The 27,447-nt window shown below is 54.6% G+C and overlaps 1 protein-coding gene across 2 annotated transcripts in view; it reads right to left on the bottom strand.

The window, feature by feature from the left end:
- The window catches only part of REPS2 (RALBP1 associated Eps domain containing 2), an 84,132-nt gene that overhangs the window by 50,846 nt on the left and 5,839 nt on the right, over positions 1–27,447 (bottom strand). For both annotated transcript variants that reach the window (XM_068169172.1, XM_068169173.1), the window contains exons 2-3: positions 2,496–2,619; positions 998–1,146 (exon numbers count right to left, since the gene is read on the bottom strand). In XM_068169172.1, coding sequence (XP_068025273.1) covers positions 998–1,146; positions 2,496–2,619 — 273 coding nt within the window. The remainder of the gene's footprint in view (positions 1–997; positions 1,147–2,495; positions 2,620–27,447) is intronic.

Here is a 27,447-nt window from a genome sequence, read left to right as displayed (position 1 = left end):
GAAGCTGCTTGGCTGTGAGTAAGCACTCTCAGCTCCCCTGAACTCAGGCAACACAAAGCTGCCTTAGCCAGCTCCGTTGGATTGGCAGCTCAGAACAGGGGCTCCTGGGAAGATGCTACACACAGGACAAAAGAGCAGCAGATTTCCTCTGGGGGAGATTGGAATGGAAGGAAGCCTCTTGGTGGCCTTATTCCACCCAGAAACAGTGGCTCATGGTTCAACCTCTTCTCCAACTGAGTATTTCTGTAGTGACTAAGGATCACATTAGCCACAAGCAATCACTCACTTTCCTCTACTGCTCCCATCCCAAGGGCCTCTCCAAGAATCAGTGCTGGGATAAGGAGGAGGACAACACTGAAACAACTTAGAATATATACAGAATGGCTCAGGCTGGAAGGGAGCTCAGAGCTCATCTCCTCCAAGCTCCCCACCATGTCCAGGGACACCTCGCAGCTCCACTCAGCTGTTCAAGGCCTCATCCAGCCTGGCCTTCAACACCCCCAGCAAGGAGGCAGCCACAGCCTCCCTGGGCAGCCTGGGCCACACTCTCACCACCCTCACACTCAACAACTTCTGCCTCAGCTCCACTCTGACCCTGCTCTGCCTCAGCTCCAAACCATTCCCCCTTGGCCTGGCTCCAGACCCCCTCAGCAAAAGTCTCTCTGCAGCCTTCCTGCAGGATGCCTTCAGCTCCTGGCAGGCAGCTCTGAGGTGCCCCTGGAGCCTTCTCTTCTGCAGGCTGAACACCCCCAGCTCCCTCAACCCAGAGGCTGAGAGCTTTCTGCAAGCTCAGATAGTAAAGTTCTCTTCAGGGCTGCAGCTGGGATGCACCAGAGCAGAACACAGCCCCAGTGGACCTTATCTGAGTGCCAGGAGTTCCTCTCCTGCTGAGTACTGCACGACTGAGTCAGCACACCTGAAGGCATCATTTCCAGGGCCAGATCCAAAAAGGAGCCTGAATAACACCACCCTGGCCTGCAGCAGAGCAGCCTGTTACCTGCTTGTCCCCTTCATCTGCCCTTTTGTAGGAGTTTTTTTCCAAGGCTGCCTGTGGGAGCTGAAACTTCCCTGGATGGAGCTCTGCAGGGGTCCCATACCAAGCTTCGCTGTCAGCTTTCAGCGCCGGGAACCGCGGCAGGGGCAGCTCTGCAGGGAGAGAGGGAGAGGGAAAAGGTCAGTGGAGACTGCACAACACTGCAAGGGCTTTGAGCAGAGCCACCTTGGAGGTTTATCCATCCAAGAGCAGCACTGGCCTGCTGTGATGCTTGCAGCTCCAGCGGTGATTCTGTGCGCCGAGAGGAAATGCGGGCGCTGCACAAAGCTGCACTGAGGAGCTCAGCGCCAGCAGGGCGGGAAGAAGCCAGCCGTGTGCACGGCAGGGCTGAGGCGAGCAGCAGGCTCGTCTCCTGCCTCCCAAAGGCTGGCTGCAGGGACAGGAGCAGATTCCCACAGAACGTGGGGGGCTGCCGAATTCACCAGCCAGGATCGGCAGCACCCTCGCCGCTGCCCCGGGGAAGGAGCCAAGGAAGAGCGGCAGGGGCCAGCGAGCACAGCCAGGCCCCGGGGAGCCAGCTGGGGCAGCAGGTCCCCGCTCACACCTGCGCTCTGCAGCAGGAGAGGGACACTGCCACTCTGTGAGGCACAGAATGGCTCAGCCTGGAAGGCAGCTCAGAGCTCAGCTCCTCCACCCTCTCCCACCATGCCCAGGGACACCTCTCAGCTCCACTCAGCTGCTCAAGGCCTCATCCAGCCTGGCCTTCAACACCCCCAGGCAGGAGGCAGCCACAGCCTCCCTGGGCAGCCTGGGCCACACTCTCACCACCCTCACTCTAAAGTATTTCCTCCTAATCTCCAATCTCCATCTGCCCTCCTTTACCTGAAGTAACTGGTATAAAAGAGGGAATAAGAAACAGAGTGGCTGGGCAGAGTCCTTTCACCTGCTCAAGAAAGCCACCAGGAGCTGGTCTGCACCTTCAGAACAAGAGGACACAGTCTCAAGCTGTGCCAGGGGAGGTTTAGGCTGAAGGTGAGGAGAATGTTCTTCCCAGAGAGAGTTGTTGGCCATTGGAATGTGCTGCCCAGGGAGGTGGTGGAGTCACCATCCCTGGAGGTGGTCAAGAGGGGATGGGATGTGGCACTTGGTGCCATGGTTTAGTAGTCATGAGGTGTTGGGTGACAGGTTGGACTTGATGATCCTTGAGGTCTCTTCCAACCTTATTGATTCTATGATTCTATGATTCAAGTCAAAGTAACCCAAAGACTGAGCTCCAGCCCAGTGCCACTGACTGCCTCAGCCAACATTGCTGAGCTCCACCAAAGCCACAGGCAAGCACTCTGCACTCAGCCTGCATGGCAGGAGGAAGGGCTGGAAATCCAACTGGTTTAGAGGCATGCTAGAAGAAAGAAAAGAGCTTCCCACCAGAGAGAGCTGAGAGGCCTTACAGGAAGTCAGGAACAAGTGCCCAGAGCACTGCAAGCAGAAGTTTGCTACTTACCATTCTTAATGCTCTCAATTCGCACTGGGAAGCCAGACTGTGCTGCTGCAATTAGCTTCAAAGCAAGGTAGAACTGGGCAGGCCCAAAGTATCCCACACGCTTGGCACCACACACCTCTGTGATCTGAGAGAGAACACACACCAGGGGGTTAATTCCACTCTCCCAGGGAATGGAAACAGCTCCCTGCAAGCAGAGGCAGGGGGGGAAAAACAACTCCTTTTGAATGCCAAATGCTTGCTGTCACAGAGTGTGAGGGGCTGGAAGGGAGCTGCAGAGAGCAGCCAGGCCAAGCCCCCTGCCACAGCAGGAGCACCCAGGGCAGCTCACACAGCAACACAGCCAGCTGGCTTTGCAATGCCTCCACACAAGGAGACTCCACAACCTCTCTGGGCAGCCTGCTCCAGCCCTCTCACACCCTCACAGTAAAGTTTCTCTTCATGTTCAGCTGAAAGCTTCTCTGTTCAAGTTTGAACCTGTTGTTCCTTGTCTTATTACTGCACACCACCCAAAAGAGCTTGGCCCCCTCCACTGGACCCCCACCCCTCAGCTATTGATAGGCATTGATCAGATCCCCTCTCAGCCTTCTCCTCTCCAGACTAGACAGCCCCAGGGCTCTCAGTCTCTCTTCACAGGGGAGATGCTCAAGTCCCCTAAGCATCCTCATGGCTCTCCCTTGGACCCTCTCCAGCAGGTTTGTTTCAACTCAGGACGTTGCTGTCCACTTCCCCTTAGTACATCAGAGCCAGGTAGGTAGTTGTTAAGCTTTTGAGGAGCACTGCTGGGTAAGACTGCTGCTCTGAAGCAGCTGGGGAGCTTCCAGCTGAAATCACAAGGTCAGTAAAGCATCAAGGAAAACATTCCTGGAGCAGAGGTTATGGAGTCACAGGGAACTGTGCTTACTAAGAGCTCTCACAATGGCAGTTCAGGCAGTACCCCACCTACAGCACTGCCTCCAGTTCTGGGGCCCTCAGCACAAGAGGGACCTGGACCTGCTGGAGAGGCCACAAAGATGATCAGAAGGCTGCAGAACCTTCCCTGTGGGACAGGCTGAGAGAGTTGGGGCTGTTGAGCCTGGAGAAGAGAAGGCTCCAGGGAGACCTCAGAGCAGCCTCCCAGTATCTGAAGGGGGCTACAAGAAAGCCAGGAAGGGACTTTTGCCAAGGGCTGGGAGGGATAGGATGAGAGGGAATGGATTGAAGCTTGAGGAGGGCAGATTGAGACTGGAGAGGAGGAAGAAATTCTTCCCAGTGAGGCTGGGGAGACTCTGGCACAGGTTGCTCAGGGAGGCTGTGGCTGCCTCCTCCCTTGAGGTGTTCAGCACCAGGCTGGATGAGGCCCTGAGCAAGCTGGGCTGGAGGGAGGTGTCCCTGCCCATGGCAGGGGGTTGGAACTGGAGGGTTTTTAAGATCCTTTCCAACCCAACCCATCCTGTGAATCCAGATTAATTGCAGCACAGACAGTTTCTCTTATCACTTTCCTTGTAAAGCTACAGGAGAGGGTCTTGGGGTCCTTCCTGACAGCCTTTCACACCACTGCTTGGAGCTGTCAGCAGGAAAGCAGCTCCTCTCTCCAGCAAGCACAGAAGGAGGTGGCAGATTAGGCTTTATCCAAAATGAAATCCCCACAACATGCTGCCTGCTCAGACTTCCACAGCAGCTTCAGCTGAATGCTGCATCATGGTTCTGGTGCCTGGGCTTGCTTTCCAAAGGGTCAGTGCACACAGCCTGCCCCCAGGCAGATTCCAGGCACTGATATGCAGGGATGCAATGGAGCTAGCTTGCACCATCAAGTCTCCAAGCTCCATCTGAATTCAAGGCATTGCCTGTGACAGGGTTTTTGATCAACCTGAAACTGGACTGTTTATCTCATACAATAAAGAGAACTTTGGAATAAAGCTATATGTCCCTGAAATACCTGGGTTGGAGCAGTCCTCATTATCAATGCAGGCTGGGGGATGAGGAGATCGAGAGCAGCCCTGCAGAGCAGGACCTGGGGGTGCTGGTGGGGGAGAAGCTGAGCAGGAGGCAGCAACGGGCACTGGCAGCACAGAAGGCCAAGGGCAGCCTGGGCTGCATCCAAAGCAGTGTGGCCAGAGCTGGAGAGAGAGGATCCTGCCCCTCTGCTCTGCTCTGGGGAGACCTCAGCTGCAGGGCTGGGGCCAGCTCTGGAGCCCTCAGCACAGGAAGGACATGGACCACATGGAGAGGCTCCAGAGGAGGGGGACAAAAATTACCAGGGGGTTGGAGCAGCTCTGCTGCAAGGACAGGCTGAAGGAGCTGAGGTTGCTCAGCCTGCAGAAGAGAAGTCTCCAGGCAGACCTCACAGCAGCCTGCCAGGACCAGGAAGGCTGCAGAGGAGCTGTGCCCAAAGTCCTGCAGGGACAGCACCAGGGGCAAGGGTTTGAAATGAGAGCAGAGCAGATGGAGATTGGCTGTGAGGAACAAGTTCTGCCCCAGGAGGCTGCTGCAACACTGCAACAGGTTGCCCAGGGAGGGAGCTGAGGCTCCATGGCTGGAGCTGTTGAAGGGGAGGCTGGAGAAGGCTGTGAGCAAGCTGCTCTGCTGGAGGATGTCCCTGCTGAGTGCAGGGATGCCCTTTGGAGCTCCCTTCCAGCCCAGACCACTCCATGATCCTATGATATTTGTTCACACTGAAACTAGAGTCTCTCTGATACAACAAAGAGCACTCAGGAAGGAGGTTAAATGAAAACATCCCTTGAAATATAGAGGAACCACCAGGTCTGCTTTCATTCAACTGCTGCTTGAAACCAAATCCTTTCTGTCCTCTCCTGTTGTCAGTGTGGGCCTCACCCCAGTCAGCAGACTGGCAAGGGAAGAACTGTGGCTTTTTTTTCAGCTCACACACTGCTAGGCAAACCAGAAACAGCTTGCAGGGATTTGAACACAGAGCTCCTCACACTCAATTGCCACTGCAATTCTTCAGCAGACAAACTGCAATCCCCCAGGGACAGCCAAAGAGAGAAGGGAAGTCTGATGAAGAACATCTTGGAAAGGATTGCTTTCATGGTGGCAGGCTGCAGATCCTGCTTGCCAAGAGGAGCCTCAGGATGATCACCACAGCTAGCAGAAATGGGATGTGCTAACAGCTTGCAAGGCAAGGACATGATGGAAAGTGGACTAAACCCAAGTCTAAATTTGCTGCAAGGACTAAGCACTCAAGTGAAACAATTACACAGGTCATCTGCCAATTAAGGAAGAAGAAGTTCATTTCACCAGTTTCATATCATCATGGGGAGAAAAAACACAACAGCTGCCAGAGAAGGATGAGAAGCTGTAGGGTCAGTGCTGTGTGTGATCTCACCCAGTCCTCAAACAGCAGGATTTGAGCAGGTTGCCTTAAAACACAGCTGTACAGGCCCTGCAGCACCTTCACACAGCACCACAGGGTGAGAGGGGCTGGGAGGCACCTCCAGAGAGCAGCCAGGCCAAGCCCCTGCCAGAGCAGGAGCACCCAGGGCAGCTCACACAGCAACACAGCCAGCTGGCTTTGCAATGCCTCCACACAAGGAGACTCCACAACCTCTCTGGGCAGCCTGCTCCAGCCCTCTCACACCCTCACAGCCAAAAAGCTTTCCCTCCTCTTCCCCTGCCACCTCCTCTGCTCCAGCTGACACCCAGTGCCCCTTGGGCTGGCCTTGCACATCCCTCAGCAGAGCCTGGCTGCCTCCTCCCCACACTGCCCTGCACATCTTCAGCCCCAGCACTGAGGGCAGCCCTCAGGCTCCTCTGCTCCAAGCTCCAAGCCCCAGCTGCCTCAGCCTGGCCTCACAGGGAGATCTTCCACTGCCTGCAGCAGCTTGGGGGCTCTGCCATCGACTCTCTCCAGCACTTCCCTCAGCTCCTTCTTGACCTGAGGGGCCCAGACCTGGACACAAGATTCCAGCTGTGGCCTCCCCAGGGCAGAGCAGAGGGGCAGGAGAACCTCTCTGACCTCCTGACCACAGCCCTTCTAATGCAGCCCAGGGTGCCCTTGGCCTTCTTGGCCACCAGGGCACATTGCTGGCTCAGGGGCATCCTCCTGCCCACCAGCACCCCCAGGTCCCTTTCCCCTGTGCTGCTCCCCAACAGGTCAACCTTATCTCCCAAGCAGTCACATGAAAGGGAGAAAGAGCAAGCCCCAGATGCCTGCTCAGCCTTCTGAAGGGCCAGAAGTTTTTCTATGACTGTAAAAATGATGCTTTAAAAACACCAAACTAACCCCAAACAACCCTGTGACCATTTGAGGCTGTGCCTTTAAGAAAGAGACAGTGCTGGGACAGTATGGCTGAACCCACCACAAACCCCAAAACCCCAACCCAAGCAGCACCACAAACAGATCCCCAACTCAGCAGCACTGGAACTGAACACTGGAGATGTGGATTGCTCAGAGGACTGCCTGGCTTCAATTCCCACTCTCCCAGTGATCTCCAGGCACAAAAGCTTTGCATCTGGAGATGCTGCAGCACCAAGCAGACCCTGGAGCTCATTCTCCAGGCTCTGCTCTGTGGACTGACACTCACTGTTATTTTTGTCCCTGCTCCTTCAAGACGTCCCAACATGAAGCAGTTTTTCTCAGCACAGTCTGACCTTGTTCCAGCCCTCCCTAGCTCGCTCCAAACAAGTTTCCACTGCAGGCTCCAAGAGCAATGACCTCTCAGACACCATGGGCAGGTCTCATTTCCATTGCAAGAATTCAAGTGTAGGAACTGAACACAGAGCTAGTGCCTGATTAAAAAGAATTAACCAGGTTGGAAGAGACCTTTGAGATCATCCAGTCAAACTTATCACCCAACACCATCTAATCAACTAACCCATGGCACCAAGTGCCTCATCCAGGCTCCTCCTGAACACCTCCAGGGATGGTGACTCCACCACCTCCCTGGGCAGCACATCCCAATGGCCAATCTCTCTTGCTGGGAAGAATTTCTTCCTAACATCCAGCCTGAACCTCCCCTGGCACAGCTTGAGACTGTGTCCTCTTGTTCTGGTGCTGGCTGCCTGGGAGAAGAGACCAACCCCCACCTGGCTACAACCTCCCTTCAGGGAGTTGTAAACAGCAAGAAGGTCTCCCCTGAGCCTCCTCTTCTCCAGGCTAAGCAACCCCAGCTCCCTCAGCCTCTCCTCACAGGGCTGTGCTCCAGACCCCTCCCCAGCTTTGTTGCCCTTCTCTGGACACCTTCCAGCAGCTCAACATCTTTCCTAAACTGAGGGGCCCAGAACTGGACACAGGACTCAAGGTGTGGCCTCAGCAGTGCTGAGCACAGGGCACAATGACTTCCCTGCTCCTGCTGGCCACACTCTTCCTGATGCAGGCCAGGATGCCCTTGGCCTTCTTGGCCCCCTGGGCATACTGCTGCCTCATGTTCAGCCTCCTCTCAACCAGCACCCCCAGGTCCCAGGGCTGGTGGGAGGTGTCCCTGCCCATGGCAGGGGGTTGGAACTGGAGGGTTTTTAAGATCCTTTCCAGCCCATCCCATGAATCTATGAATCCAGATCAATTGCAGGCACAGACAGTTTCTCTTATCACTTTCCTTGTACAGCTACAGGAGAGGGTCTTGGGGTCCTTCCTGACAGCCTTTCACACCACTGCTTGGAGCTGTCAGCAGGAGAGCAGCTCCTCTCTCCTGGTTCTGGAGAACCTCCCCTGTGGGGACAGGCTGGGAGAGTTGGGGCTGCTCAGCCTGGAGGAGAGAAGGCTCCAGGGAGACCTCAGAGCAGCCTTCCAGTACCTGAAGGGAGCTACAAGAAAGCTGGGTTGGACTGGATGATCTCTCAAGGTCCTCCCAAGCCCTAACATTCTGTGGTTCTGGGAATTACCACTGGTGTGATGGTGCAGAGCTGAAGAACCTAACCCATAACAGAGCCTCTTCCTCTGCACAGCTGGGACATACCAGCTCCAGCACATTCCTCCTCCTGCTGCATCCCCAGGCAGCAATCCTCCTGCATCCAGGCTATGTTGTGCCTTCCTTCTCTTTAAATAATGGATAAGTAGAGAGCCCTGGGCTCCAGGTAGGGTTACAGGCCTGTGAACAGTGATCCCTTCAGAAATACCTGGTCAGGAATGCAGCAAAACTTGTCTGCAACCAGCAGATCAAAGAGTCTGCAAACACCAGCACAGGGTGAAGCAGGTCAGGTGTTTGACAGGCTTGAGATAAGCTGCTGATAAAAGCCTCTGCTGCCAATGTTTGCCTCTGGAACAGTTAGAAGAGCTCAGCTGATGGAGAAGGGTGCCTGAGGTTGCTCTGGGGTTGAAGTCTGAGGTGTGGTGTGAGGGCTGATGGTTCTCCAGAGAGTGCTGGGCAAGGAGAGCACTGGCTGAGGGCACTGCTGCTCCACATGCTCCTGAAAGCACAGAAGCAGCTGAGCTGGAAGAGCCTTCCAGCCTCATTGTAGCTTGTTCTTGGGCTCCCCAGCTTAGGACAGTAGTTGACAGGAGGCTGAACATGAGGCAGCAGTGTGCCCAGGGGGCCAAGAAGGCCAAGGGCATCCTGGCCTGCATCAGGAAGAGTGTGGCCAGCAGGAGCAGGGAAGTCATTGTGCCCTGTGCTCAGCACTGCTTAGGCCACACCTTGAGTCCTGTGTCCAGTTCTGGGCTCCTCAGGTTAGGAAAGATGTTGAGCTGCTGGAAGGTGTCCAGAGAAGGGCAACAAAGCTGGGGAGGGGTCTGGAGCACAGCCCTGTGAGGAGAGGCTGAGGGAGCTGGGGTTGCTTAGCCTGGAGAAGAGGAGGCTCAGGGGAGACCTTCCTGCTGTCTCCAACTCCCTGAAGGGAGGTTGTAGCCAGGTGGGGGTTGGTCTCTTCTGCCAGGCAGCCAGCACCAGAACAAGAGGACACAGTCTCAAGCTGTGCCAGGGGAGGTTTAGGCTGGAGGTGAGGAGAAAGTTCTTGCCAGCAAGAGAGACTGGCCGTTGGAATGTGCTGCCCAGGGAGGTGGTGGAGTCACCATCCCTGGAGGTGTTCAAGAGGAGACTGGATGTGGCACTTGGAGCCATGGTTTAGTTGTCAGGGGGGTGTTAGGTATTAGGTCACAGGTTGGACCTCTCTGAGGTCTTTTCCAACCTGGTTGATGATTCTATGATTCTAAGAGAATCAGGGATCTGCTGCAGAGCCCAACAGAGAGCTGTGGGGGTGACTGGGGGCATGGACCAGCTCTGCCCTGAAGCAAGTCTGCTCTCACGCGGTGGCCCTGCCCCAGGACACTGCCTGGCTGGGGGAGCAGCAGGCAAACCAAGGCCATTCTCACTTGCTGGCACCACTGAGAGGCCCCCCAGGAGGGCCCACAGCCAGGACTGCAGCAGGCTGCTGCTGCCTCCACAACAGCTGCTTTATTATTTCCACATTTCTCTGCAACCACAAGAAGGAAACAGTGCAGGAGCTTCACTCTCAGATGCTGTGCCAGCAGAACTTCATGACCTGTCCCATTTGCAGGCATTTTCACAGCTGAAAGCACACCAAGAGTGCCCAACAGCAAACCTCAGGACAATTAATGGCACATTTACACTTCCAGGCCAAAAAAAACCCCAAACCACTCATTTCTCTACTTCTTTTTTCCCTTCTCAGCAAGTGCCCTGCTGCTTGTTCAGGGGGTGCAAGCCCTGCAGCCAGCACTGCCTGCACCCACACATCTCTGCCCAATTAGACATGAACCAGCTCTTCATCTCAGATGATAAGCAGCCAGAGACAAGACACAGAATCACAGAGCCACAGAATGGGCTGGGCTGGAAGGGACCCCCAAAGCTCATCCAGCCCAACCCCCTCTGCAGTCAGCAGGGACACCCTCGGCTGGATCAGGCTGCCCAGAGGCACTCAGATGCTGAGGCCTACAGACCAGGGTTTAACTCACAGAGTATCTGTGGGATCAAACTGAATCACAGAATCAGCCAGGTTGGAAATGACCTCAGAGATCATCGAGTCCAACCTATGACCTAATACCCCCTGACAACTAAGCCATGGCTCCAAGTGCCACATCCAGGTTCAACTCCCCTGCCAGGGGCAGGGGCACCTCCCACCAGCCCAGCTTGCTCACAGCCACATCCAACCTGGCCTTGAAGACCCCCAGGGAGGAGGCAGCCACAGCCTCCCTGGGCAGCCTGTGCCAGAGCCTCCCCAGCCTCACTCCAAAGAATTTCTTCCTCCTCTCCAGTCTCAATCTGCCCTCCTCAAGCTTCAATCCATTCCCTCCCATCCTATCCCTCCCAGCCCTTGGCAAAAGTCCCTTCCTGGCTTTCTTGTAGCCCTCTTCAGGTACTGGAAGGCTGCCCTGAGGTCTCCTTGCAGCCTTCTCTTCTCCAGGCTCAACAGCCCCAACTCTCTCAGCCTGTCCCCACAGAGGAGATTCTGCAGCCCTCTGATCACCTTGGTGGCCTCCTCTGGACCCTCTCCAGCAGCTCCAGGTCCCTCTTGTGCTGGGGGCCCCAGAACTGGAGGCAGTGCTGCAGGTGGGGAGGACAAACACAGGACATGCCTAAAGCTGTCTAGAAACATTGCCCAGGGAGGCTGTGGCTGCCTCCTCCCTGCAGGTGCTCAAGGCCAGGCTGGATGAGGCCCTGAGCAAGCTGGGCTGGTGGGAGGTGTCCCTGCCCATGGCAGGGGTTGGAACTGGATGATCTTTAAGGTCCCTTTCAAGCCAACCCACCCTTGCTCTGCAAGGACTCATTGTGCAATGTATAAGGCAGAGAGAGCTTGGAGAAGAGAGAGAGGCTGCTGGCTCCAAGACACGAGCTGACATGCAACACAGGCTCAGGTTTTGGTATCCTGTCATTTACTGTAAGCAATCATTCACTTCAAGGCTTCTGCCTCCATATAAAGCTTAACCAGAGCTGCAGAACAAGAAAGCAAACCAAGCACTTTAAAAGGACATAAAAAAAGGGATTGCTAAATGGTTCATTCACTGTCCTGGTGCCCAGGCTCCATTTGCAGCACTGCAGCTAAAAATGAGCAGATCCTGTAGCAAAGCTGCATGGGACAAGCTCTTACAGATCCTTTTTATTCTCCCATGTAGCAATGTGTCCAGATGACTGTCTGGTTTTGGCTAGATTAACTCCACCAAGTCCTCTGAAAGTCACAGAAGCCTTGCAGCTAACATTTGGGAGCACCTTGCCTGCTGTGAGAGCTGTCCTAATAATGGAGCTGCATTAAAATAAGCAGCCTCTAAGTTGGGGCATTAACAGCCAAGAAATGAGAAACTCTGAATCACTGACAGGCTGGAGCCCAGGACAGCCTCATGAGGTTCAACAAGATCAAGGGCAAGGTCCTGCAGCTGGGCCAGGGCAATCCCAGGCACTGATATAGGCTGGGCAGGGACTGGCTGGAGAGCAGCCCTGAAGAAAAGGCCTTGGGGTGCTGGGGGAGGAGAAGCTCAACAGGAGCCAGCAGTGAGCACTTGCAGCCCAGAGAGCCAAGCAGAGCCTGGGCTGCAGCAAGAGAAGTGTGGCCAGCAGGGCCAGGGAGGGGATTCTGCCCCTCTGCTCCACTCTGCTGAGACCACAGCTGCAGCTCTGTGTCCAGGTCTGGAGCCTCTGTGCCAGGAAGGATCTGGAGGTGCTGGAAGGTGTCCAGAGAAGGGCCAGGAGGATGAGCAGAGGGCTGGAGCTGCTCTGCTGTGAGGACAGACTGAGGGAGTTGGGGTTGTGCAGTCTGGAGAGGAGAAGGATCCCAGGAGACCTTCTTGTGGCCTTCCAGGATCTGAAGGGGGCTCCAAGAAAGCTGGGGAGGGACTTTTGAGGGGGTCAGGGAATGATAGGACTGGGGGGGGTGGAGCAAAACTAGAAGTGGGGAGATTGAGCTTGGATGTGAGGAAGAAGTTGTTGCCCATGAGGGTGGTGAGAGCCTGGCAGAGGTTGCCCAGGGAGGTGGTGGAAGCCTCCTGCCTGGAGGTGTTTGCAGCCAGGCTGGCTGTGGCTGTGAGCAACCTGCTGTAGTGTGAGATGTCCCTGGCCATGGCAGGGGGTTGGGACTGGATGCTCCATGAGGTCCCTTCCAACCCTGACAACTCTCTGGTTCTATGATTCCTTGCATGGCTGAACTGGAAATGCTGTCCAAGAGCTGCAGGGTTCAGAAAGGTTTCTCTCTCTGAGCTTCACATCCTGCAGCCCCAGGCACATGCAGCAGGCAAGCTCACAAGCTGAGAGCTCCCAGGTTTAACTGCTGTGGTAGCTTGGAGCCTAACTAAGAACAAGAGTACTTAACTAGAGACTCTTTCCCCCATTTTCCTTGCCTCCATCATGTAAACCCCTGAGAGTGCAAGAAACACTTAAGCTTTTAATTCCCTCAGTGCTCCTGCACAGGAATCTGTTGGCTTAGCAGCTTTACAGCAGCCACTTTGTGAAGCCTAAGCAGCAAGATAAGAAGGGAAGCCCTGTACCCAATGCTCCCCTTCAGTCCCACCTACCAAACAGTGCCCTACCTGCCAAGGGTGCTGCCACACAAACCCCTGGCAGCTTGGGGTGCCTTCAGCTTCACTTCACTGCAGAAAGCTACATTTCAGTTGTTCTTATCACTGACAGCTGCCAAAAAAGCATGAGGAAATCTAAGAGGGAAATATTTCAGACAGAAGAGACATTATTGCTGTGCTTCTGCTCTGTGGCTCAGGTCCAGGGGGCTGTAGAAATCAGGTCTTCAGTCAAAAAGCAGCAGTGTTTGTTTCACATGCCTGAGGCCTTATTTAGGTGGCACTGCAGCCCTGCTCTTGGGCTTGGCTGAGGGGAGGCAAGGAGAGGGGGCAAAAGGGGAGGCAAGGAGAGGGGGCAAGAGGGGAGGCAAGGAGAGGGGGCAAGAGGGGAGGCAAGGAGAGGGGGCAAGAGGGGAGGCAAGGAGAGGGGGCAAGAGGGGAGGCAAGAGGGGAGGCAAGAGGGGAGGCAAGGAGAGGGGGCAAGGAGAGGGGGCAAGGAGAGGGGGCAAGGAGAGGGGGCAAGGAGGGGAGGCAAGGAGGGGAGGCAAGGAGGGGAGGCAAGGAGGGGAGGCAAGGAGGGGAGGCAAGGAGAGGGGGCAAGATGGGAGGTAAGAGGGGAGGCAAGGAGAGGGGGCAAGGAGGGGAGGCAAGGAGGGGAGGCAAGGAGAGGGGGAAAGGAGGGGAGGCAAGGAGGGGAGGCAAGGAGGGGAGGCAAGGAGGGGAGGCAAGGAGGGGAGGCAAGGAGGGGAGGCAAGGAGGGGAGGCAAGGAGGGGAGGCAAGGAGGGGAGGCAAGGAGGGGAGGCAAGGAGGGGAGGCAAGGAGGGGAGGCAAGGAGGGGAGGCAAGGAGGGGAGGCAAGGAGGGGAGGCAAGGAGGGGAGGCAAGGAGGGGAGGTAAGAGGGGAGTTGAGCTAAGATACTGCTTATTTTACTCATTTTTCCTTTCCATGTTGCTGGGGTTTGCACAGCTGCAGGGGAAAAATACCAGTTTGAGGTCTGCTGCCATGTCTGACCCCTCAACCAAGCACAACCATGGAACGGTTGGAAGGGAGCTCCAAAGGGCATCCAGTCCAACCCCCTGCACTCAGCAGGGACATCCTCCACCACAGCAGCTTGCTCACAGCCTTCTCCAGCCTCACCTTCAACAGCTCCAGCCATGGAGCCTCAGCTCCCTCCCTGGGCAGCCTGTTGCAGTGTTGCAGCAGCCTCCTGGGGCAGAACTTGTTCCTCACAGCCAATCTCCAGCTGCTCTGCTCTCCTTTCAAACCCTTGCCCCTGCTGCTGTCCCTGCAGGCCTTTGGGCACAGTCCCTCTGCAGCCTTCTTGGAGCCCCTTCAGGTGCTGGCAGGCTGCTGTGAGGTCTGCCTGGAGCCTTCTCTTCTGCAGGCTGAACACCCCCAGCTCCCTCAGCCTGGCCTCACAGCAGAGGCTTTCCAACCCTTGGATCATCTTCATGGCCTCCTCTGGAGCCTCTCCATCAGGTCCATGTCCTTCCTGTGCTGAGGGCTCCAGAGCTGGCCCCAGCCCTGCAGGTGAGGTCTCCCCAGAGCAGAGCAGAGGGGCAGGATCCTCTCTCTCCAGCTCTGGCCATGCTGCTTTGGTGCTGCCAGTGCCCCTTGCTGGCTCCTCCCTGTGTCTTCTAGAACACTCTGTAGCTGTTAACCACTTTTGCTACTGTGGTGGTGTCCCTGCAGGCCTTTGGGAGCAGTCCCTCTGCAGGCTCCTTGCAGGCCCCTGGTGTCTGCTGGCTCACCATGGTGTAAAGAAACTAAAAGAATCCCTCCAGCAGTGAGCTGCTTCTCAGCACTGCTGTGGGCTCACTCCTGATGAGCACAGATGGTTTTCCTTTCTCTGTTTCTTCAACTTCTTAGCCTTGCTGACTTGTAAGAAAATTGTTCTGTAACACACAGAAAAATTATTTTCAGCCCCTAGAAACAGAAATAGTTTAGAGAGAGAAAGCAAGCTCAGTGCTTACCCACAGGCACATTTCATTCCTCAACCAAAGCAGTGAGCTCCTGTTCTCTGACATCATCCATCAGACTCTCTCTCAGGTTTTATAGGCACTGCCACAGCAAGGGAAAATGACTTTTAAAACACCCTGTGCCTCACTCTTAGTTCACAGGGTCATGGAATGGGTTGGGCTGGAAGGCACCTTGAAGATCAGCCAGCTCCAACACCCCCCTGCCATGGGCAGGGACACCTCCCACCAGCCCAGCTTGCTCAAGGGCTCATCCAGCCTGGCCTTGAGCACCCCCAGGGAGGAGGCAGCCACAGCCTCCCCAGAGAGCTTCAGGCATCCCCTGTGTTTGACCCCTTGTCATCTGCAACCAACTTGATCCCACAGATTCACTGTGAGTTAGGCCTTGCAAGAACAGAAGGCTCCCCAGGGAACCTTCAGGTTGCCCAGGGAGGTGGTGGAAGCCTCCTGCCTGGAGGTGTTTGCAGCCAGGCTGGCTGTGGCTGTGAGCAACCTGCTGTAGTGTGAGGTGTCCCTGGCCATGGCAGGGGGGTTGGGACTGGATGAGCCTTGAGGTCCCTTCCAGCCCTGACAGTTCTGTGATTCTAAAACCTTTTGGCCTTTTGCAGAGGTAACTAACTGTCCTTACTGCACACCAAGAGGACAGATTGACTTCAGCTCCCACAAGAAGGTCAGGTTTGTTTTTTTCCCCAAGCTTGCTAAAAATGATGAGAGACATCTCCATGGACTATTAACCTTCACATTTTTGACACTGCCCATAGGAAATTGATTTTCTGTGTAAAAACCCTGGAAAAGACTGGAGAGGGATTCCTGTGCAGGGCTAGCTGCAGGAATTCAGATCCAAAGCCACAGCAGACAGAAGGCCAGCACACTGAGCAGGCTGCAGGAAAAGGGCAGCTGGAGAAGTCTCAGAGGACAGAAGCAGCCATCCAAGAGTCCAACTTCTCTCTTTGCCTCCTGATGAAGCATTCAGCAATGAAATTGTGTTCATGGTTAGGTGCTGAGCCCCTTCAGCCCCAGACAGGCAGCAGCATGGCAACCACACAACCATCCTGCCCCCATGGCCTTCAGCTGTGGCTCAGGGAGTAAGAAACATTTTCTCCTCAGCAAGATATGGACTGAATTCATTCCCTTAGAGAGGGGCTGGGCTTGGGGGGGTTGGGGTTGGTTGTTTTGAAGACAGTGGAGCCTATAGGTCACAAAAATCTGAGTGTGAGGGGCTGGAAGGGAGCTGCAGAGAGCAGCCAGGCCAAGACCCCTGCCAGAGCAGGAGCACCCAGGGCAGCTCACACAGCAACACAGCCAGCTGCCTTTGCAATGCCTCCACACAAGGAGACTCCACAACCTCTCTGGGCAGCCTGCTCCAGGGCTCCAGCACCCTCACAGCCAAAAACTTTCCCTCCTCTTCCCCTGGCACCTCCTCTGCTCCAGCTGACACCCAGTGCCCCTTGGGCTCTCCTTGCACATCCCTCAGCAGAGCCTGGCTGCCTCCTCCCCACACTGCCCTGCACATCTTCAGCCCCAGCACTGAGGGCAGCCCTCAGGCTCCTCTGCTCCAAGCTCCAAGCCCCAGCTGCCTCAGCCTGGCCTCACAGGGACATCTTCCACTGCCTGCAGCAGCTTGGGGGCTCTGCCATCGACTCTCTCCAGCACTTCCCTCAGCTCCTTCTTGACCTGAGAGGCCCAGACCTGGACACAAGATTGCAGCTGTGGCCTCCCCAGAGCAGAGCAGAGGGGCAGGAGAACCTCTCTGACCTCCTGACCACAGCCCTTCTAATGCAGCCCAGGATGCCCTTGGCCTTCTTGGCCACCAGGGCACCTTGCTGGCTCAGGGGCATCCTCCTGCCCACCAGCACCCCCAGGTCCCTTTCCCCTGTGCTGCTCTCCAACAGCTCAGTCCCCAACCCATCCTGCTCCATGGGGTTGCTCTTTCCCAGATGCCAGACTCTTGGCCTTGTTGGATTTTACAGTTTTTCTCCCCCTTCCCTAAGAATCTCACCCATATGGCTTTCTTTCTCCAATGCACCATTTGCATGGCTCTCTATCGTGTCACAGTGTTTTTCTGGTTGGAAAAGACCTTTAAGATCAAGTCAGTAAATGCTACCACAGATTCCTGAAGATAATTTGTCTCATCTTTCATTTTCCCAAGGCTTGCAGCAGGGACGTTTAAGTGACAGTTTGCAACATTAAGAGGCATGGTAGGAGTGGGCTTGAAAAGGGAGAGGAATAATCTGTTCTTCATATGCTCTGCAGACAGACCATAAACAACAGAAGGCTTAAACCCAGCCTTCTGAAATCTAAAGATAATGCAGCAGTAGGGAGCAGTGCAGAAGTTATGAGCTCTCATAGAACAGCTCAGGCTGGAAGGAAGCTCAGAGCTCATCTCCTCCAAGCTCCCCACCATGCCCAGGGACACCTCTCAGCTACAGCAGCACTGGGAGGGGATTCTGCCCCTCTGCTCTGCTCAGGCTCCTGCAGCACTGCCTCCAGTTCTGGGGCCCTCAGCACAAGAGGGACCTGGAGCTGCTGGAGAGAGTCCAGAGGAGGCCACCAAGATGATCAGAGGGCTGCAGAACCTCCCCTGTGGGACAGGCTGAGAGAGTTGGGGCTGTTGAGCCTGGAGAAGAGAAGGCTGCAGGGAGACCTCAGAGCAGCCTTCCAGTACCTGAAGGGGGCTACAAGAAAGCCAGGAAGGGACTTTTGGCAAGGGCTGGCTGGGATAGGATGAGAGGGAATGGATTGGAGCTTGAGGAGGGCAGATTGAGACTGGAGAGGAGGAAGAAATTCTTCCCAGTGAGGCTGGGGAGACTCTGGCACAGGTTGCCCAGGGAGGCTGTGGCTGCCTCCTGCCTGGAGGCGTTCAGCACCAGGCTGGATGAGGCCCTGAGCAAGCTGGGCTGGTGGGAGGTGTCCCTAACCCCATGGCAGGCATCTAGAACTGGATGATCTTTAAGGTACCTTCCAACCTTAAACCTTTCTCTGAATCTATGAAAAGCTGAGAGACTCTGAAGAGTTCTTAGGAGTGATGTGAAAGCCTCTGTGGTAAAAGGCAATGCTGTCAACTGTCCTACTGAAAGGACCCAAAGTGCCCTTGGTCTGTGTTAAACATTAAAGAATTCATTGAGGAGCTTCACCTCCAAGCAAAGGTGCAGAGGGGGCTGGGATCGGTCAGCAGCTGTGCTGCCCAAAGCCAGCTTCCTCTTGGAAGTGATGCAGCTAGTGAACAGTGCTGTGGGCATGAGAGAAAAGGCAGCCTGGCAGGGAGTGCAGAGGAGCTAGGGAGGAAGCTGAGCCTCTCCCTCTCTGCTCTGTGTGGCTATTTTTGTGCCCCCTCTCTGCACTCCCCTCCACGCCTCTTCCCACGCAGCTCCACCTGCGCTGCTCTTTGTTCCCCTTGCTCCCAGCTGGCCACTTCCACCAGCCAAGAAAGCTGCTGCTGAAGCACTTCTGCATCTGCCAGGAAATAAATAACCAGTGGGAAGAGCAGAGGAAGGGATGTGCTGCTGCTGCTCTTTTTGCCAGCTTTACTTAGGGCTTTTCAAATACCCTACCCAAATGTCCTCCTGGGGGATTCAGGCTCCTTCCTCGGAGCTGGAGCTGAATCCTGGGGCTCCCTTGCTTCCCTCAGGGTGTGCTGGAGGTGGATTCTGCTTCATGCAGCTGGTCAGTGTGCCACTGCCCTTGGAGAGCTTTGATGGGAGTTCCCCCAAAGGCTTGCCAGGCATAGGGTTCTGGCTGCAGTGTGTCCTCCACCTGCAGACCTGCAGGGAGCTGCAGCTCACACTTGGCCACTGCAGGGCCCTGGGACCCTTTGGGCTCTGGCCTGTTGATTTCTCTCTACCTCCACAGGAGGCTGAAGATGATCTGCTGTCTCTTGCTCTACTGGTGCTCCTGTTATGCCACTGCTTTCTCCTAGGGAGTGGGTTGGGTTACAATGGACCTTGAAGACCATCCTCATCTCCAGCCTAAATCCACTTCTAGTCTAAGCTTCCATCTCCTGGAAATGTTGTGGAAACAGTTAAGAGATTCAGAAGTTATCCCTGGGTTGAACTAACAGCAGCATTGCACAAGCCCCATTTCTTCTGAAACCCAGGCCACAGCAAGAAACCCCCAAGCTGTCACACAGGAAATTAGCTAATTTCAGATCAAATTATGAAAGCTGAAGTGGAACAACCCCTACTAAAGGGAGACCAGCTCAGGTTTGGGCTCATTTGTGAGCTGAATCTACACAGCAATGAAGGAAACAGGAAGACCTCTCAGGAATGCCATGAGCATAACTCTTCATATCAACCCAGGCTGGGGATGAGGAGACAGAGAGCAGCCCTGCAGAGAAGGATTGGGGGTGCTGGGGGGGGAAGCTGGGCAGGAGGCAGCAATGGGCACTGGCAGCACAGAAGGCCAAGGGCAGCCTGGGCTGCATCCAAAGCAGTGTGGCCAGAGCTGGAGAGAGAGGATCCTGCCCCTCTGCTCTGCTCTGGGGAGACCTCAGCTGCAGGGCTGGGGCCAGCTCTGGAGCCCTCAGCACAGGAAGGACATGGACCTGATGGAGAGGCTCCAGAACAGGCCATGAAGATGATCAGGGGCTGGAAGAGCTCTGCTGTGAGCACAGGCTGAGGGAGCTGGGGGTGTTCTGCCTGCAGAAGAGAAGGCTCCAGGCAGACCTTAGAACAGCATTTCAATATCTGAAGGGGACCTACAGGCAGGCTGGGGAGGGACTGTTCAGAAGGGCCTGTGGGGACAGGATGTGAGGCAAGGGTTTAAAACTGGAGCAGGGACCCTAAAGATCATCCAGTTCCAACTCCATGGGCAGGGACACCTCCCACCAGCCCAGCTTGCTCAAGGCCTCATCCAGCCTGGTGCTGAACACCTCCAGGGAAGAGACAGCCACAGCCTCCCTGGGCAACCTGTGCCAGAGTCTCCCCAGCCTCACTGCAAAGAATGTCTTAATTTGCCTGTCACTAATATTTGCACTTAGATAGTGCCAAACAATTTAAACTATGTAGATTTGGACACTTATCTTCTGCTTTTGCTCTCTGGGATGTTTCCAGCACTCAGAGATATTTACTTTAAGACCTGTCCTTCAGTATCTGAAGTGCAAGGTCCTGCATATGGGTCTGGCCAGTCCCAGGCACAGATACAGGCTGGGTGCAGAGTGGATTCCAGCTCTGGGGTCCCCAGCAGGAGAAGGATGCAGAGCTGCTGGAGGGAGGCCAGAGGAGGCCACAAAGATGCTGCAAGGGCTGGAGCAGCTCTGCTGTGAGCACAGGCTGAGGGAGCTGGGGGTGTGCAGCCTGCAGAAGAGAAGGCTCCAGGGGCACCTCAGAGCTGCCTGCCAGGAGCTGAAGGCATCCTGCAGGAAGGCTGCAGAGAGACTTTTGCTGAGGGGGGCTGGAGCCAGGCCAAGGGGGAATGGTTTGGAGCTGAGGCAGAGCAGGGTCAGAGTGGAGCTGAGGCAGAAGTTGAGTGTGAGGGTGGTGAGAGTCTGGCCCAGGCTGGCCGGGGAGGCTGTGGCTGCCTCCTTGCTGGGGGTGTTGAAGGCCAGGCTGGATGAGGCCCTGAGCAGCTGAGTGGAGCTGAGAGGTGTCCCTGGGCATGGTGGGGAGCTTGGAGGAGATGAGCTCTGAGCTCCCTTCCAGCCTGAGCCATTCTCTGACCTATGACCTTCACTCCAATTCCAGAATGCCTGATGCTTTGTTGCAGGGCTGGAGCTCAGTAGTTGCACTAAAATAGCCTTGTTAGGCTTAACATAAAGCTTTGCATCTTGCAACACTTCCCCTGCACTCAAATATGTACATAGTAAATGATGCAGTCCAAAAGCAGCTAATGAATACATTCTCAAGAAAAAAAAAAAAACATCCCTTTGAAGAATATCCTCCTCAAGGACAGCCCTGATTTAGATCACATCAAATAAAAGATGTAATTACTGCACTATAGCTGGGGCAGATTGATGGGCAGGGAGAGAAGGGAAGTAAGGGACTCCTAACTTGATGTGACATGAAGCATTATTATCCCGCTGGCAGCAGCACTGCTCTGTGCTGCAGTGTTTCCTCTAGCCACTGAGCCTGGCACCTGTCACACTGCCTGGTACCAGGTAGTCTAACATAGAGTCACAGCCTTTAGCCAGGCTGCTGCAGTGCAATAACAGCTGAAATCATAGACTCACAGACCTCTCAGGGTTGGAAGAGAAGTGAAGGCTCATCCAGTCCCAACCCCCCTGCCATGGCCAGGGACACCTCACACTACAGCAGGTTGCTCACAGCCACAGCCAGCCTGGCTGCAAACACCTCCAGGCAGGAGGCTTCCACCACCTCCCTGGGCAACCTCTGCCAGGCTCTCACCACCCTCATGGCCAACAACTTCTTCCTCACATCCAAGCTCAATCTCCCCACTTCTAGTTTTGCTCCACCCCCCCCAGTCCTATCACTCCCTGACACCCTCAAAAGTCCCTCCCCAGCTTTCTTGGAGCCCCCTTCAGATCCTGCAAGGCCACAAGAAGGTCTCCTCAGAGCCTTCTCCTCTCCAGACTGCACAACCCCAACTCTCTCAGTCTGTGCTCACAGCAGAGCAGCTCCAGCCCTCTGCTCATCCTTGTGGCCCTTCTCTGGACACCTTCCAGCACCTCCAGACCCTTCCTGGCACAGAGGCTCCAGAACAGGACATCATCACCTCCATGCTCCCCATTCCTCTCACAACACTCCAAACACATTCACAGGCCTGACTGCAAGCTCTGTTATTTTTTAAGGTATCTCCAAAAGAATTCACTGATTCATAAAATGGTTTAGGTTGGAAAGGACCTTAAAGATCATCCAGTTCCAACCCCCTGCCATGGGCAGGGACACCTCACACCTGCCCAGGTTGCTCAAGGCCTCATCCAGCCTGGTGCTGAACACCCCCAGGGAGGAGGCAGCCACAGCCTCCCTGGGGCAACCTGTGTCAGAGTCTCACCAGCCTCACTAGGAAGAGTTTCTTCCTCCTCTCCAGTCTCAACCTGCCCTGCTCAAGCTTCAATCCATTCCTTCTCATCCTATCACTCCCAGCCCTTGGCAAAAGTCCCTTCCTGGCTTTCCTGCATCCCCCTCCAGGTACTGGAAGGCTGCTCTGAGGTCTCCCTGGAGCCTTCTCTTCTCCAGGCTGAACAGCCCCAACTCTCTCAGCCTGTCCCCACAGGGGAGGTTCTCCAGCCCTCTGATCATCTTGGTGGCCTCCTCTGGATCTGTTCCAGCAGCTCCAGGTCCCTCTTACGCTGGGGTCCCCAGAGCTTGGACCCCACATGCTTGCACCTCACGTTGAAATCACAGAATCACCAAGGTTGGAAGAGACCTCAAAGATCATCATGCCAACCTGTCACCACAGACCCCATGACTACACCATGGCTTCAAGTGCCACATCAAATCCCCTTTTGAACACCTCCAGTGATGGTGTTTCCACCACCTCCCTGGGCAGCACATCCCAATGGCCAACGACTCTCTCAGTGAAATGCATCATTCAGGCAGTGATTCCCCACTTGTCTGCAGTTAAACCAAGTGTTCCTCCTCAGTTCAGCCAAAGAGCACAGGGCTTGACAGCAGGAGCAGACAGGGTCCAGGACAAGAGTGCCTGCAGTGCCCACTCACAGCATGGCAGCATGTTCTAGCCCAGTGGGCATCCTGACTTGGTTGGCATTTCCGGCTGCACACAGCGGAGCGAGAGCAGCCCATGGCTGTTCTGTTCATCCATCCAGATGTGCTCATCAGGGCAGCAATTTGCAGTGGGGGGAAAGTGGAGAGGACATTAAAAAACACCCTCAAATAAATCAATAAAAAAAACACATGAAGCCAGTGATGTCAAATTGTTGTGCTTCCCTCACCACTTCTTTTTACTGTTGGCATTTGTAATCTCCAGGCACCTCCACCTTTCCAGCACTGTGCTGCTGTTGCTGTGGGTAACAAACCAATTCTGCCTGGATCTGTCAGCCCACAGCTCCTCATCCTCTCTGCAGATGATGAGACAAGGTTGGATTCTGAAAGGTCCTCATCCTGGCTTCCCCAGGACTTCGTTGGAGAGATTATGCCAGGAGTAAATAATGCACGAAATGTGCAAAGCTACCTGTGCCAAAGCTGAGCTCACCCTCTCCTGATGGGGAAAGGGAGGCCTCAAGGAAAAGGATTAAGCAAAAAAACCAACCCCCAAGGTAAATGAATATGAAAGGCTCCTGCCAAAACCCACTTGAAATTTGTAACAACAGCAGCAGCATTAAGAATAATAATGGTAAGTAATGCTACAGACATTTGCTGTTGAAGGGAGGAATCAGCTCTGTGACTCACACCATGGTGAGCCAGCTGACACCAGGGGCCTGCAAGGACTGTGCCCAAAGGCCTGCAGGGACAGCACCAGGGGCAAGGGTTTGAAAGGAGAGCAGAGCAGATGGAGATTGGCTGTGAGGAACAAGTTCTGCCCCAGGAGGCTGCTGCAACACTGCAACAGGTTGCCCAGGGAGGGAGCTGAGGCTCCATGGCTGGAGCTGTTGAAGGGGAGGCTGGAGAAGGCTGTGAGCAAGCTGCTCTGCTGGAGGATGTCCCTGCTGGGTGCAGGGGGTGGGCCTGGATGAGCTTTGGAGCTCCCTTCCACCCAACCCATCCTAATCCATGATGACTCAGAGACATCTCCTTGGAAGGTGACACAAAAGAAGCCCAACTCACAGCGCTGTAGAATTGTTTGAGACATGGGGTGGGGGCACTGGGCTTTCAGTTGAGAGACCTTTGCTTGCCTCTTTCCTCAAGGAAGGGCAAATTTGGTGAGAAACACTGGAGGTACTGCTGAGCATATCAGGACATTAGGAAAAACTCCACAGAAAGCAGAGGCATTGGAGCAGGCTGCCCAGGGAAGTGGTGGAGCTGTCATCCATGGACAAATTTGAAAGACATGAGCCCTACCAGATGACAGAATTAATGGTTCTCATCCCTCCACATCCTTCCACCTCATTACTGCATCTAAACTGCAGGGGGGAGAAATAAATAGTTCCCAACAGAGTTCTCAGTTGTCTGCACTGGTCACCAAACAGCACTCCTGGAAAGAGAAAAACATTCCCTGTGCTAAGGAAGGGGAATTAGAACCATGGAATTGTCAGGGCTGGAAGGGACCTCAAGGCTCAGCCAGTCCCAACCCCCCTGCCATGGCCAGGGACACCTCACACTACAGCAGGTTGCTCACAGCCACAGCCAGCCTGGCTGCAAACACCTCCAGGCAGGAGGCTTCCACCACCTCCCCGGGCAACCTCTGCCAGGCTCTCACCACCCTCATGGCCAACAACTTCTTCCTCACATCCAAGCTCAATCTCCCCACTTCTAGTTTTGCTCCATCCCCCCCAGCCCTATCACTCCCTGACCCCCTCAAAAGTCCCCCCCCCAGCTTCCTTGGAGCCCCCTTCACATCCTGGAAGGCCACAATTAGGTCTCTTCAGAGCCTCTACCTCTCCAGAGAAGATTGCTGTTTGAGCACAGTTGGGTTTCTGCTCCAGCAATCTTTGCTAAGTTAATTATCCACTAACTCAGCTGCTCAGCTGTTTGAGTGTCTTCAGAAGTGGAACCAGCAGACCCTGCTCATTAATGTTCTCTTTTGCCATCCTGTTTGTGTGTTTAGATGTTAACACATCAAAGAAGCTTGCTTTACAAATACTGTAACAGGAAGAGCTCTCAATTCACAAGATTTAAAATTCAAAGAGGTTCCTTACCCCACTTCCTGAGCAACCTGCTCCAGTGGAGGACGCCCCTGCTGACTGCAGGGGGGTTGCACTGGGTCACCTGTAAAGGTCCCTTCCAACCCAAACCATCCTATGGTTGTATCATCTTGCACAACATGGTAAGACTGGACCCCAGCTCCCTCAGCCTGTCCCCACAGCAGAGCTGCTCCAGCCCTGGGATCATCTTTGTGGCCTGCTCTGCATTAAGTCATATCCCCAGGTTTGCTCCTTCCTGGCTCAAAGATGTCAGTAGGATGTAACTTCTCCATAGGTACTCTAAGAGAGTATCACTGCAAAAAAATCCAGATCCAGAGAGGTGATTCTGCCATTTTGACCTGGTGAGACCTCACCTGGAGCACTGGGTACAGCTCTGCAGCCCTCAGCATAGGAAGGAGATGGACCTGATGGAGCAGGTCCAGGGGAGGGAAATGATCAGGGGGTTGGAGCAGCTCTGCTACAAGGACAGGCTGAAGGAGCTGGGGGTCTTCAGCCTGGAGAAGGCCTTAGAGCAGCCTTCCAGTACCTGAAGGGGGTACGAGAAGGCTTCTGGGGGACTGTTCCCAAAGGTCTGCAGGGACAGGACCAGGGGCAATGGCTTCAAATGAGAGCAGAGCAGATAGAGATTGGATGTGAGGAACAAGTTCTGCACCAGGAGGCTGCTGCAACACTGCAACAGGTTGCCCAGGGAGGTGCTCGAGGCTCCATGCCTGGAGTTAGTCAAGGTGAGGCTGGACAGGGCTTTGGGCAGCCTGACCCAGTGGAGATGTCCCTGCTGACTGCAGGGGAGGTCGGACTGGATGCCCTTTGCAAATCCCTTCCACCCCAAACCATTCTGTGATCACTTTTTGCTGGGCTTCCTGTTAGCCAGCCAGCTAAGTGACATTGCCAGCAGCTGCACAGTGCCAGATTCAGCCAAAGGGCACCACTGAGCCAATCTGATCTTTAGCAATGCAAGGCCAGATTCCTCACAGCAGAAGTTACCATTTAAACTGCAACAAGCCCTTCCTCTTCTCTGCCTGTCCCAGGCAGAGAGAATCTTCCCACCCCAGCTACCTTTTCTGCCTGTCCCAGGCAGACAGAATCTTCCCACCCCAGCTACCTTTTCTGCCTGTGCCAGGCAGAGAGAATCTTCCCACCCCAGCTACCATGCAGGTACTAATTTGTGCTCCTGGGATTAAAAGCAAAAGAGAGAGAAAGAGTATTGGTTCTTTTCCAAAGAAGCATCAACTGAGCAGTTCTTGGTTTTCAACACCTCTCAGTGCTCCTGGCTGCTGAACACAAAGCCCCCAGCTAAGCTGCAGAGTTGTAACTATAGAGACAAAGTCACGACAAGCACAGCGGAACTCACGAAGCCCGGGGAAAGGAAAGCAGGATGGCTCTGCTCTGCTCCTCCACACAGAGCTGGGAGGAGAGTCCCAGCTTCTAATTAATGAATTCATTAATTAAATCAATGCAGGGCCTGTGTAGCTCCAGCCTCACACAATCAGTGCTTGTCCCCCTCAGAATTAAGGCAGTGTGCTCGTCTGCGGAGGGAAGGATGAGCTTCCTCAAGCCAGTTGGATCTCTGTGCTGAGAGCTCCAGCCCCACAAATAAGCCTTAAGGTTTGGAAAGCTGGGGCATTAAAGATAACATCAAGTGAAAATTAATCAAGGAACTAATAACAATAAAAAAAGAGATAAGCACTGCAGTGCAAATCTTGAGTGTAATCCTGCTCTCTAATTTCTCAAGACAAACAAAAACACTTCTCCAGAGGGCACAGCAATGCCAACAAACGCTGAAGAGCAGCAGCAGGGACCTCTGCTTTGCTGGGCACTGGATGAGGACTCCCTCAATCCACACAGACATCAGCCCACTGGGACTGGCACCCACCAGGAATGCCCTCTGGAGTCCCCTCCTCAAGGAGCAGAGGCTGTGCTGGCTGGGGGCCGGCTTCAAAATGATGTCACGAGTTGATTGCCCACAATGAGACAAGGCAAAGCAGCCACTGTCAACACCTGGGGCAACCCCTCTGGGTAACCTGTTCAACTCCTCTGGGCAACCTGTTCAACCTCTCTGAGCATCCTGTTCAACCCCTCTGGGTAACCTGTTCAACCCCTCTGGGCATCCTGTTCAACCCCTCTGGGCAACCTGTTCAACCTCTCTGGGCATCCTGTTCAGCCCCTCTGGGTAACCTGTTCAACGCCTCTGGGCATCCTGTTCAACCCCTCTGGGCATCCTGTCCAAGCCCTCTGCCACCCTTAAAGTGATTATTCCCCTCCCTTTATTAGGAGCCAAAGCACAGGGATCACCCTTTGTAACTTGCCCAGCAGAGGTAAACATGGATCTGGCTGATGCCAGAAGGGATGATAGGTTGGACTTGATGATCTCAAAGGTCTTTTCCAACCTGGTTAATTCTAGTCTAGTCTATTCTTCCCAGTGAGGCTGGTGAGACTCTGGATCAGGTTGCCCAGGTTGCCAGTGGATGCCTCCTCCCTGGAAGTGTTGAAGGCCAGGCTGGATGAGGCCTTGAGCAGCTGAGTCTAGTTGAGAAGTGTCCCTGCCCATGGCAGGGAGGTTGGAACTGGATGATCTTCAAGGTCCCTTCCCACCTAAAGCACCCTCTGAATCTATGAGCCTGTGAAGTGTATGGCACGTGCCTAGTCTGCTCCTTCTGTGTCAGAAACACTATGGAAAACAAGCCCAATCCTGGCACAAATCTTTCAGGCAAGAGATTACAGACATCTGAAAAGGTTCTTTAAAAGCCCCTGGTGAAAGATCTGCCACAGGCTTGGTGCAAGGCTAAATAAAACCTGCATGGTTCTGCCTTTAATCAGGCTCTGGGGCTTGTCAGAGGCTTTCAGTGCACAGGGGAGGTATTGGCTCCACA

This window comes from Melanerpes formicivorus, unplaced genomic scaffold (genome assembly GCF_026170545.1).
Source record: "Melanerpes formicivorus ecotype bairdi unplaced genomic scaffold, bMelFor1.0.p_v2 SCAF_166, whole genome shotgun sequence".
Lineage (NCBI taxonomy): Eukaryota > Metazoa > Chordata > Aves > Piciformes > Picidae > Melanerpes > Melanerpes formicivorus.
The sequence above is the reverse complement of the archived record's forward strand: the minus strand, read 5'-3'. Positions and strand labels throughout refer to the sequence as shown.